At 57.8% G+C, this 12,879-nt stretch overlaps 1 protein-coding gene across 1 annotated transcript in view; it reads left to right on the forward strand.

Moving 5' to 3' along the window:
• The window catches only part of LOC132381688 (adenylate cyclase type 2-like), a 56,489-nt gene that overhangs the window by 16,435 nt on the left and 27,175 nt on the right, over positions 1 to 12,879 (forward strand). Inside the window, 9 exon segments of the mRNA XM_059951281.1 lie at positions 3,759 to 3,920; positions 4,795 to 4,944; positions 6,386 to 6,540; positions 8,376 to 8,487; positions 9,639 to 9,699; positions 9,702 to 9,765; positions 10,438 to 10,596; positions 10,961 to 11,102; positions 12,167 to 12,376. Coding sequence (XP_059807264.1) covers positions 3,759 to 3,920; positions 4,795 to 4,944; positions 6,386 to 6,540; positions 8,376 to 8,487; positions 9,639 to 9,699; positions 9,702 to 9,765; positions 10,438 to 10,596; positions 10,961 to 11,102; positions 12,167 to 12,376 — 1,215 coding nt within the window.

The following is a 12,879-nucleotide window of genomic DNA, read 5'->3' on the forward strand; positions in this document are numbered from 1 at the left end:
TTACCTCGTCTTCCCCATCTGCTAAACCCCTCTTTCTCTCCTTGTCCACTACTCCATCTTTCCATCCTCCTTCCCCCTTCCCATCACCCTCCCAATTAGCATTCATTGCCCCTTCCCTCTCCAACCTCATTTCATCTTTCCCTGCTTGACTCTTTTTCCTGTTCCATCTCCGGTATTCTCCTTACTCCTTCCCCCTTTCCCCTTCTGCTCTCCCTTTCCCTCACCCTGTGTCCGACCCTGTCCCCTGGGAGTGTGTGACAGGATGGTGTGGAGGGAGCTTCACCCTGTGTCTGTCCCTGGGAATGTGTGACGGGACGGTGTGGAGGGAGCCTCACCCTGTACCTGGGAGTGTGTGACGGGACTGTGTGGAGGGAGCCTCACCCTGTGTCTGACCCTGTCCCTGGGAGTGTGTGACGGGACGGTGTGAAGGGAGCTTCACCCTGTGTCTGACACCGTCCCTGGGAGTGTGTGACGGGACGGTGTGGAGGGAGCCTCACCCTGTGTCTGACCCTGTCCCTGGGAGTGTGTGACAGGATGGTGTGGAGGGAGCTTCACCCTGTGTCTGTCCCTGGGAATGTGTGACGGGACGGTGTGGAGGGAGCCTCACCCTGTACCTGGGAGTGTGTGACGGGACGGTGTGAAGGGAGCCTCACCCTGTGTCTGACCCTGTCCCTGGGAGTGTGACGGGACGGTGTGGAGGGAGCCTCACCCTGTGTCTGACCCTGTCCCTGGGAGTGTGTGACAGGACGGTGTGGAGGGAGCCTCACCCTGTGTCTGACCCTGTCCCTGGGAGTGTGTGACGGGACGGTGTGGAGGGAGCCTCACCCTGTGTCTGACCCTGTCCCCGGGAGTGTGTGACGGGACGGTGTGGAGGGAGCCTCACCCTGTGTCTGTCCCTGGGAGTGTGTGACGGGATGGTGTGCAGGGAGCCTCACCCTGTGTCTGTCCCTGGGAGTGTGTGACGGGACGGTGTGGAGGGAGCCTCACCCTGTACCTGGGAGTGTGTGACGGGATGGTGTGGAGGGAGCCTCACCCTGTGTCTGTCCCTGGGAGTGTGTGACGGGATGGTGTGGAGGGAGCTTCACCCTGTGTCTGTCCCTGGGAATGTGTGATGGGACGGTGGTGAGAGAGCCTCACCCTGTGTCTGACCCTGTCCCTGGGAGTGTGTGACGGGACGGTGGTGAGGGAGCCTCATCCTGTGTCTGACCATGTCCCTGGGAGTGCGTGACGGGACGGTGTGGAGGGAGCTTCACCCTGTACCTGGGAGTGTGTGACGGGACTGTGTGGAGGGAGCCTCACCCTGTACCTGGGAGTGTGTGACGGGACTGTGTGGAGGGAGCCTCACCCTGTGTCTGACCCTGTCCCTGGGAGTGTGTGACGGGACGGTGTGAAGGGAGCTTCACCCTATGTCTGACACCGTCCCTGGGAGTGTGTGACGGGACGGTGTGGAGGGAGCCTCACCCTGTGTCTGACCCTGTCCCTGGGAGTGTGTGACAGGATGGTGTGGAGGGAGCTTCACCCTGTGTCTGTCCCTGGGAATGTGTGACGGGACGGTGTGGAGGGAGCCTCACCCTGTACCTGGGAGTGTGTGACGGGACGGTGTGAAGGGAGCCTCACCCTGTGTCTGACCCTGTCCCTGGGAGTGTGACGGGACGGTGTGGAGGGAGCCTCACCCTGTGTCTGACCCTGTCCCTGGGAGTGTGTGACGGGACGGTGTGGAGGGAGCCTCACCCTGTGTCTGACCCTGTCCCTGGGAGTGTGTGACGGGACGGTGTGGAGGGAGCCTCACCCTGTGTCTGACCCTGTCCCCGGGAGTGTGTGACGGGACGGTGTGGAGGGAGCCTCACCCTGTGTCTGTCCCTGGGAGTGTGTGACGGGATGGTGTGCAGGGAGCCTCACCCTGTGTCTGTCCCTGGGAGTGTGTGACGGGACGGTGTGGAGGGAGCCTCACCCTGTACCTGGGAGTGTGTGACGGGATGGTGTGGAGGGAGCCTCACCCTGTGTCTGTCCCTGGGAGTGTGTGACGGGATGGTGTGGAGGGAGCTTCACCCTGTGTCTGTCCCTGGGAATGTGTGATGGGACGGTGGTGAGAGAGCCTCACCCTGTGTCTGACCCTGTCCCTGGGAGTGTGTGACGGGACGGTGGTGAGGGAGCCTCATCCTGTGTCTGACCATGTCCCTGGGAGTGCGTGACGGGACGGTGTGGAGGGAGCTTCACCCTGTGTCTGACACCGTCCCTGGGAGTGTGTGACGGGACGGTGTGGAGGGAGCCTCACCCTGTGTCTGACCCTGTCCCTGGTAGTGTGTGACGGGATGGTGTGGAGGGAGCCTCACCCTGTGTCTGACACCGTCCCTGGGAGTGTGTGACGGGACGGTGTGGAGGGAGCCTCACCCTGTGTCTGACCCTGTCCCTGGGAGTGTGTGACTGGACAGTGTGGAGGGAGCCTCACCCTGTGTCTGACCCTGTCCCTGGGAGTGTGTGACAGGACGGTGTGGAGGGAGACTCACCCTGTGCTTGACCCTGTCCCTGGGAGTGTGTGACGGGACGGTGTGGAGGGAGCCTCACCCTGTGTCTGTCCCTGGGAATGTGTGATGGGACGGTGGTGAGGGAGCCTCACCTTGTGTCTGACCCTGTCTCTGGGAGTGTGTGACAGGACGGTGTGGCGGGAGCCTCACCCTGTGTCTGACCCTGTCCCTGGGAGTGTGTGACGGGATGGTGTGGAGGGAGCCTCACCCTGTGTCTGACCATGTCCCTGGGAGTGCGTGACGGGACGGTGTGGAGGGAGCCTCACCCTGTGTCTGACCCTGTCCCTGGGAGTGTGTGACGGGACGGTGGTGAGGGAGCCTCACCCTGTGTCTGACCCTGTCCCTGGGAGTGTGTGACGGGATGGTGTGGAGGGAGCCTCACCCTGTGTCTGACCATGTCCCTGGGAGTGTGTGACGGGACGGTATGGAGGGAGCCTCACCCTGTGTCTGACCCTGTCCCTGGGAGTGTGTGACGGGACGGTGTGGAGGGAGCCTCACCCTGTGTCTGACCCTGTCCCTGGGAGTGTGTGACGGGACGGTGTGGGGGGAGCCTCACCCTGTGTCTGACCCTGTCCCTGGGAGTGTGTGACGGGACGGTGTGGAGGGAGCCTCACCCTGTGTCTGACCCTGTCCCTGGGAGTGTGTGACGGGACGGTGTGGGGGGAGCATCACCCTGTGTCTGGCCCTGTCCCTGGGAGTGTGTGACGGGACGGTGTGGGGGGAGCATCACCCTGTGTCTGGCCCTGTCCCTGGGAGTGTGTGACGGGACGGTGTGGGGGGAGCATCACCCTGTGTCTGGCCCTGTCCCTGGGAGTGTGTGACGGGACGGTGTGGGGGGAGCATCACCCTGTGTCTGGCCCTGTCCCTGGGAGTGTGTGACGGGACGGTGTGGGGGGAGCATCACCCTGTGTCTGGCCCTGTCCCTGGGAGTGTGTGACTGGACAGTGTGGAGGGAGCCTCACCCTGTGTCTGACCCTGTCCCTGGGAGTGTGTGACGGGACGGTGTGGGGGGAGCCTCACCCTGTGTCTGACCCTGTCCCTGGGAGTGTGTGACGGGACGGTGTGGAGGGAGCCTCACCCTGTGTCTGACCCTGTCCCTGGGAGTGTGTAACGGGACGGTGCGGAGGGAGCCTCACCCTGTGTCTGACCCTGTCCCTGGGAGTGTGTGACGGGACGGTGTGGAGGGAGCCTCAGACTGTGTCTGACACCCCCCCATGTGTTTGGTCACCACAGGTTTACTTTTTCCTGTTCATCACGTTCACGGTCTACACCATGCTGCCCCTGTCCATGAGGGAGGCTGCCATCGCCAGCATCCTGAGCTCCGTGTCCCACATTGTGGTGCTGAGCGTGTACCTCCCCCTGAAATCGCCTACCCAAGCACTGCTTCCTCACCAGGTAACGGCTACGGAAGAGGGAGGGGAAGGGGAAAGAGGGGAGGCAGAACGGGAGTGGAGGGGTGAGCAGAGGAGTGAGGGCAGAAGGCAAACGAGATTGTTTCAACAGTTTTCAGTGAAGGATCAGCTTTCTGGGAAGTGCGTCTGGCGTCTGACATTGGGGGAGGAGGGTGTAATTCACTCTGCAAAGGGAGCGACGTGTACCTCAGTGACTGAATCTCTCTTCCTTCACATTTCCCTACCACACCTCCTCCACTCCTCTTTCTCTCCCTTCACATCTCCCCCTCTCACTCATAACCACCCCCTCTCTGCACATATCCCATTCTCCCCTTCATCCTCTCTCTCCCACATCATCTCTCACCCTCACCCTCCGCCTTCCTCGTTCTTTTCTCCCCTAAACCCCCAACTCTCTCCTTCACCTCCCTTTCTCCTTGCCCTCCCTCTTTCCCTCTCCCCTACCCTACCTCTCTTTGCTTTGCCCCCCCTGCCTCTCAACTCCTGTCTTCCCTCTCCTTCCTCTCCCCATTCCTCCTCTTCTCTCTCCATCTTGTCTTCCTTACCCCTCACTTCTGCAATTCCCCATTACCCCCCTCTCCTCCTCTCCATTCCTTCTCCACCCATACCTATTTCCTCTTTCCCGTATCTCCCTCTTCCCCTTCTCTACCCTACCCGTCCATCTCCCTCCCTCTCTCCCATCTCCATTTCCTGTCTTTCTCTCTTTTCTCCCTCCCCCTTATTTATTTCCTTCTCCCCCTCCCTCTTCTCTTACCTCCTCTACGCACCCTGTCTTTCCTCTCTATACCCCTTCCTTCTGGGTCTCCTTCTCTCCCCATCCCTCTCTCTGGCCCCCATTCCACCCCCTCACCCCGGATCAGCTGCTGGCCAATGCCGTCATCTTCCTGTGTGGAAACCTGGTGGGTGCCTTCCAGAAGCTGCAGATGGAGCGAGCCCTGCAGAAAACCTTCAGGGACACACTCAACTGCCTCAAGTCCCACGTGAAGCTCGAATCTCAGAAGAGGCAGCAGGTAGGTGTGGGTGTCAGTTGTCACATGTCAGTAAGGGAGGTCACCCGCCCGGCCCTGACTTCCCACTCCTCGGCCCTTGGTCTCCCTGCTCCTTCGGGAATGAAGGCAAGGCGGTGGATGCAGTCCGCATGGCATTTCATAATGTCCCGCATCGGAAGCTGGCCAGAAGGTTCAGTCGCTCAGTATTCAAGATGAGGTAGTAAATTTGATGAAACAGTGGCTTCGCAGGAGAAGCCAAAGAGTGTGAAACAAGATGCCAGGCTAAGAGGTCCATGCAAGCTTGATTTCAACATTTAAGAAAAAGTTTTGATGGTGTGTGGATGGAGAGAAGGGCTCCCATTGCAGCTGAACGGCAGCAGGCATTTTAAATGGTTCAGCATGTACTAGACGGGCTGTAATTTTCCATGACTGTGTCCTGGGATCAATGCATTCCCCTAGGAATTGTGTCTTTATCCAGACAGGACTGGTGGGTGGGGAAGGTGTACAGAGTGAGATGGAAGGAAAGAGAGAGAATGAGCAGGAACAAGACTGTGACAGACGTGGGGGGATGGAGAGGAACAGGGAAACAGAAAGAAAGAGATAGACAGAGAAAGAGAAAGAGTGAGAGGCAGGAGGAGGAAGGGTCAGAGAGAAACAGCAAGAGGTACTAAAGGACAGGAAGGGACAGAAAGAGAGAAAGCAAAAATGGGAGTGGAGGGCAGAGAAAATGAGATGGAGATAGAAAGGGGAGAACAGCAGACATAAAGAGATGTTAAGGCAGCAAGGGCTTAGGGAAAGTCAGAGGGGCAGACAGAGGAGACGTAGCAGGGGAAGAGAGAGGGAGAAAGTAGGATGGGAAGAGGGGATGGGTGGTTAGAGAGGGAGGAAAGAGAGAGTGAGAGGGTGGACTGACAGAGAGGGGAAGAGGCATAGGGGCAGAGAGAGGGGTGTGAGAGATAAGAGGCGGCGAGAGGGAAAGACAGAGAGAGGGAGAAAGTTGGACGGGAAGAGGAGATGGGTGGCCAAACACAACAGGAGGTAGAGAGTGACAGAGACAGAGGCAGCAGGGAGGAAGAGATTCAGGGAAGGAGAATGGGGTGGGGGGTGGGGGGAGAGAGAGAAAGGGAGAGAGAAGGAAAGAGGGACAGAGAGAGAGAGATAGTCAGAGACAGTGTGCGTGCAGTGTTTGTACATACTCCCTGTTACCCTGTGGGTTTCTCCTGAGGCTCTGGTTCCTTCCCATATACCAGAGCCGGTGGGTTAATGAGCTGCTCTGATTGACCCCAATGGTTAATGAGGTGGGGTTTGGATACATAGGGTGAGTGGCCGATAGGGGTGGGGCAGGGGTTGGATATGGAAGACCATTGGGATGGAGGGAGGTTTGGTGGGACGACCGGTGGGGAGGGGAAGATTTGGCGAGACTTGGGTTGAATAGAAGATCAGTGGCCTTGGCTCTCCCCAGGATCACCTCCTCCTCTCAGTGTTGCCGGTCCACATCGCCCTGGAGATGAAGGCGGAGATCATGGAGCGGGTGAAGGGCCCCAAGGAGGGGCAGCCCAAGGTGGAGAGTGGTAACAACTTCCACAACCTCTACATCAAGCATCACAGGGATGTGAGGTACGTGGGGGTGGCGAGTGGTGTGGGATGGGGAAGGGAGGAGGAAGGGATGGTGGTAGGGAGGAGAAGATGTGGAGGGAATGGGGAGAGGGAAAGGGGAAAAAACTGACAGACCCCAGAATCATCCCCTCCAAAGACAGGAAGCAACCCTTCCTTACCCTCTGGGTCAGGAAGTGACTCATTGACTACTGCGATACAAGTGAATCCCCCCCATCCTAATCCTCTAGGACAGGAAATAACACCCCACCGACCCTCTGGGACAGGAAGTAACACCCCACCGACCCTCTGGGACAGGAAGTAGCACCCCACCGACCCTCTGGGACAGGAAATAACACCCCACCGACCCTCTGGGACAGGAAATAACACCCCACCGACCCTCTGGGACAGGAAATAACACCCCACCGACCCTCTGGGACAGGAAGTAACACCCCACCGACCCTCTGGGACAGGAAGTAACACCCCACCGACCCTCTGGGACAGGAAGTAACACCCCACCGACCTTCTAGGACAGGAAATAACACCCCACCGACCCTCTGGGTCAGGAAGTGACTCATTGACTACTGCGATACAAGTGAATCCCCCCCATCCTAATCCTCTAGGACAGGAAATAACACCCCACCGACCCTCTGGGACAGGAAGTAACACCCCACCGACCCTCTGGGACAGGAAGTAGCACCCCACCGACCCTCTGGGACAGGAAGTAGCACCCCACCGACCCTCTGGGACAGGAAATAACATCCCACCGACCCTCTGGGACAGGAAATAACACCCCACCGACCCTCTGGGACAGGAAGTAACACCCCACCGACCCTCTGGGACAGGAAGTAACACCCCACCGACCCTCTGGGACAGGAAGTAACACCCCACCGACCCTCTGGGACAGGAAGTAACACCCCACCGACCCTCTGGGACAGGAAGTAACACCCCACCGACCTTCTAGGACAGGAAATAACACCCCACCGACCCTCTGGGACAGGAAGTAACACCCCACCGACCCTCTGGGACAGGAAGTAACACCCCACCGACCCTTTGGGACAGGAAGTAACACCCCACCGACCTTCTAGGACAGGAATTAACACCCGACCGACCTTCTAGGACAGGAAGTAACACCCGACCGACCTTCTAGGACAGGAAGTAACACCCCACCGACCTTCTAGGACAGGAAGTAACACCCGACCGACCTTCTAGGACAGGAATTAACACCCGACCGACCTTCTAGGACAGGAAGAAACACCCCACTGACCTTCTAGGACAGGAAGAAACACCCCACTGACCTTCTAGGACAGGAAGTAACACCCCACCAACCCTCTAGGACAGGAAGTAACAACCCACTGACCCCCTAGGACAGGAAGTAACACCCCACCGACCTTCTAGGACAGGAAGAAACACCCCACTGACCCCCTAGGACAGGAAGAAACACTCCACCGACCTTCTAGGACAGGAAGTAACACCCCACCGATCTTCTAGGACAGGAAGAAACACCCCACCGACCTTCTGGGACAGGAAGTAGCCCTTCTGGGACCTGGAGTGAGAACTCCCTACTGGGACAGGGATGGACCTTTCAGTGGGCCAGGAAGTGACGCACTACAGACCCTCTGGGACAGCGACTGATGCCCTGACCCTCTGGGACAGGAAGTGACCCCTCACTGACTTTCTAGGACAGGAAGCAACCTCTCACTTGGACAGGAAGTGACTTATCACTGACTCTAGGATTGGAAATGACTCCTCACTGACTGCTGGGACAGAGAGAGACTCCCTCCCCACTGGAACAGGATGACTGGGACAGTGAGGTGGGGGGGTGAACCTACACTGATCCCAGTCCTTCGTTTCCACAGTATCCTGTATGCGGACATCGTGGGCTTCACGCGACTGGCCAGCCAGTGCTCACCCAAGGAACTGGTGCTGATGCTGAACGAGCTTTTCGGCAAGTTCGACCAGATTGCCAAGGTGCGGCCGTCAGTGCAGTGGTGATGGTGGGGGGGGAGGAGGTCGAGCCCTGCAGCTTTGCCCAACCCCAGAACCATCACGTCCCCGCTCCCTCCTCCCCGTTTCACCTCCCTCTCCCTCCCTCACCTCTCACTCCCCTCCCCTCTGCTGGGAGTTCCCTCACCTTCCTGCCCCTGCCTGACTCACTGACTCATAATTCTCGGCATTCAACTCCAATCACTGCTTCACAAATTCATACAACACAGCAACAGAGCTCCCTGACCCAACTCGTCCATGTCACCCAGACGTCCCATAAGCTCCTACACCTTCCCCACCCCTGTGCCAGTCCAAATGTCTTATCATTGTACCCACATCTAGCAGCTCGTTCCACATACCCACCACCTCCGTGTGTGGAAAACTCACCCATCGGGTCTCTTATAGAACTTTCCCTTCTCACCAACAGCAGTGTTTGACTGTAAATATCTTCTCATCTGCAGTGTTAATGTTCTCTACTGGGGAATTTAATAATGTTTTCCCTCACCCTCTCTCTCCCCCTCTCCCTCTCCCCCCCTCCCTCTCCCCCCTTCCCTCTCCTCCCCCTCTCCCCTCTCCATCTCTCTCCCTCCCTCCCTTTCTTCCTCTCTTCCTCCCTTCTTCTCCTTCTCTCTTCCTCTCTCTCTGCCTCTCTCTCTTTCCTTCTTCCACTCTCCCCACCCCTTCCCCCTTGTCTTTCTCTCCCTGTCCACCCTCTCTTCCTTCCTCTCTCTCTCCACCCTTCCTCTCTCCCCCTCATCTCTTCCCCACTCCTTTCTCTCCTGTTCTCTCTCTCCACCCTTCCTCTCTCCCCCTCATCTCTTCCCCATTCCTTTCTCTCCTGTTCTCTCTCTCCACCCTTCCTCTCTCCCCCTCATCTCTTCCCCACTCCTTTCTCTCCTGTTCTCTCTCTTGCACCCTTTCTTTCTTACTCACACTCTTTCACTCTCGCAACCTCTCACTCTCTCTCACACGCACACTCTGTCACTCTTACTCTCTCTATCTCTCACATTCACTCTTTTTCTATCTTTCTCTCACTCTCTCTGTCCCACTCATTCTCTCACACTCTCTCTTGCACTCCCTCTCTCACTCTCTCTTTCACTATTTTCTCACTCACTCTCTTCACTCTCCCCTCCCAGGAAAACGAATGTATGAGAATTAAGATCCTGGGTGACTGTTACTACTGCGTCTCTGGCTGCCCGTCTCCCTCCCCACCCACGCCAAGAGCTGCGTCAGGATGGGGCTGGACATGTGCTGGGTGGTGAGGTGAGTCACCCTCCGGGAGCCTGACCGACTCGGGGGTGGGGAAGTAGGAATGAGGGGGCTGTGGATGAGAAGAGTGAAAGGTGAGGATTGGTGGTGTAGGAGGTGGGAGGAAAAAAGGAGAGATAGATGGAGGGAGGAGTAGGAGTGGATCAGTGAGGGAGAAGATAGGGAGAAGGAGGGGGGCAAGAATTGCGGATTAAAAGTGGAGCAGGAGGGGAAGGAGTGGGAGTGTGAGGGAGAGAAGTGGGGAAGAGGATAGATGGATGACGGAGGAGTAGGTCAGTGAGGGAGAAGAGAGGGAGGAGGGGAGCAGAAAGGATTATGGATGAAGAAGGGGACAGGAGTGGGAGGATGAAGGAAAGGGTGAGGGAGGAGGATGAGGGAGGGGCTGAGGAACAATTGACTGAAGTAAGGTGAGGGCGAGGGATAAAGAAGGGAAGAGATGAAGGATGATGGAGTGAAGGGTGAGGGAGAGAGAAGTGGGGAGAGAGTTGGAAGGAGAGGGTGGGAGAGGGAAGGGGAAGAGGGGAGGGGATGGAGTGAGTTAATTAGAGGGTGAGCTAAAGGGAGATAGGGAGAGAAAAAGGGGAGGGACACATTCGACCCTCCTTACTTCGCTCTCAGACCCAATGTCAGTGACAACCATCCTCTGCTCCCACCCTCCCCCCACAGGAAGCTGCGGGACGACACGGGGGTGGACATTAACATGCGGGTTGGGGTGCATTCGGGGAACGTCCTGTGTGGGGTCATCGGCCTCCAGAAATGGCAGTATGATGTCTGGTCACATGACGTCAGCCTGGCCAATCACATGGAGTCAGGTGGCATCCCTGGGTAAGTCTTGCCAAGCATCTCTGCCCCCTCCCTACCCTCTTTCCCTCCCCGCTCTCCCTATCTCCCTCTCCCCTTTCACTCTACCCCATTCTCTCCCCATTTTCTCTCATCCCAGCCTCTCCCTGCCTTATCCCTCCTCCACCCTCTCTCCTCCCAACCCTCTCTTTCACACTCTCTCCCCCACCTCTTCTTCCCTACACTTTCTCCCTCCCTCTCCTAACCCTTTCTCCACCCCCTATCTCCCCACCCTCACACTCTCGGCCCCGCTTCTTCCCTCCCTCATTCCCTCTTCCACTCCCTCCACTGTCTCTCCCTTTGCCCCCCGCCCCACACCTTCTTGAACCCCTCTTTATCCCACCCGCAGCCGCGTCCACATCACTGCCTCCACACTCGCCCACCTCGGAGGAGAGTTTGAGGTGGAGGAGGGGAATGGACATCTCCGGGACCCGTACCTGAAGGAGAGCAACGTGACCACCTACCTGGTCATCGACCCCCCGGGTAAGTGTGTGGCTGCAGGGAGCTGGGGGTGAGGGAAGCAGTGGGGGGGGGGCAGTAAGGAAGGGTGGGAGAGAGATTTGGCGGCAAGGAGGGGAGGGCCGTGTTGCAGGGAATTGTTGAGGAAGGATGGATGGGAAAGGGAGGGAGAGGGGAGGCTGGCATTTTGGTATTGAGGAATTGTAATGAAATATGAGTTCTCCCTCTTTCTTTTTTTGTATCTCATTTCCACTCCCTCTCACCCTCACCTTTCTCACTTCCTCCCTCTCCTTCACTCCCTCCATCCCTCTCCCCAATCTCCTCTCTCTCCCAACCTACCCCTCTCTCTCTTCTTCCTCTATCCCTCCTCCTATCTCCCCCACTCCCCTCCCTCCATATCTCTTCCTCCTTCACTGCCCCCTCCCTCTCCTCCCCTTCCTCTCTCTTTAACACCTTTGCATCTCCCCCTCCCTCTCTCTCCCTTCCCTTCCCTCCCTCTCCCCTCCTCTCCCCCCTCTCCCTTTCTCCCTCCCTCCTTCTCCCCCCTCTCCCTCTCTCTCCCCTCCCCTTCCTCGCTCCATCTCCTTCCCTTCCCTCCTCTCTCCTCCCTCTCCCTTTCTCCCTCCTCCTCCCTCTTCCTTTCTCCCTCTCCCCCTCCCTCTCTCTCTTCCCTCCCCTTCCTCTCTCCATCTCCTTCCCTTCCCTCCCTCTCTCCCTCTCCCCTCCTCTCTCCCCCTCTCCCTTTCTCCCTCCCTCCTTCTCCCCCCTCTCCCCTCTCTCTCCCCTCCCCTTCCTCTCTCCATCTCCTTCCCTTCCCTCCCTTTCTCCCTTTCTCCCTCCTCCTCCTCTCCCTTTCTCCCTCTCCCCCTCCCTCTCCCTCTCTCTCTCTCCCCTCCCCTTCCTCTCTCCATCTCCTTCCCTTCCCTCCCTCTCTCCCTCTCCCCTCCTCTCTCCCCCTCTCCCTTTCTCCCTCCCTCCTTCTCCCCCCTCTCCCTCTCTCTCCCCTCCCTCTCTCCATCTCCTTCCCTTCCCTCCCTCTCCTCCTCCCTCTCCCTTTCTCCCTCTCCCCCTTCTCCCTCTCCCTTTCTCCCTCCCTCTCCCTCTCTTTCACCCCCACCCCCAATCCCAGGAAGAGCCTGGCAAGGAGTGCCTGACCCTGGACGGGGATGATTGTGCCAAGATCCGTGCTTCTGTCCGGATAACCCGCTACCTGGCGTCGTGGGGAGCGGCCAAGCCCTTCGCTCACCTGCGGCACCGGGACAGCCTGCCAGTGGAGACCCCTAGCATCAACCGCTTCATAAGGCAGGTGGGTTGTCTGCCACAGAGGAAGGGCAGGAGGCGAGGGGCCAGACAGAGGGGCAGTTTTGGGCCCCATATCTTAGAAAGGATGTGCTGGCACTGGAGAGGATCCGGGGGACGGATACGAGAATGATCCCAGAAACAAAAGGGTTAGGTGATGAGGAATGTTTGATGGCTCTAGGCCTGTATTTACTGGTATTGAGAAGAATGAGAGGAGCCTTCATTGAATGTAATCAAATATTGAAAGGCCTTGTTAGAGTGGACGTGGCAAAGATGTTTCCAGTTGTTGTGGTGTCCCAGGATCAGAATACAAGGCATTCCCTTTAGAATAGAGATAAGGAGGCATCCATTTTCACAGGCGTTCGTGGAGACCAAGTCGTTTTGTATATTGAAAGCAAAGGTTGATCGTTCCTTGATTAAAGCGTTAAAGGTTACAGGGAGAAGGCAGGAGAATGGGACTGAGGGGCAAAATAAATCTGTCACAACTGAGGGGCAGAGCCAACTCAACGG

The sequence above is a fragment of the Hypanus sabinus genome, chromosome 26, assembly GCF_030144855.1.
Source record: "Hypanus sabinus isolate sHypSab1 chromosome 26, sHypSab1.hap1, whole genome shotgun sequence".
NCBI classification, from domain to species: Eukaryota; Metazoa; Chordata; class Chondrichthyes; order Myliobatiformes; family Dasyatidae; genus Hypanus; species Hypanus sabinus.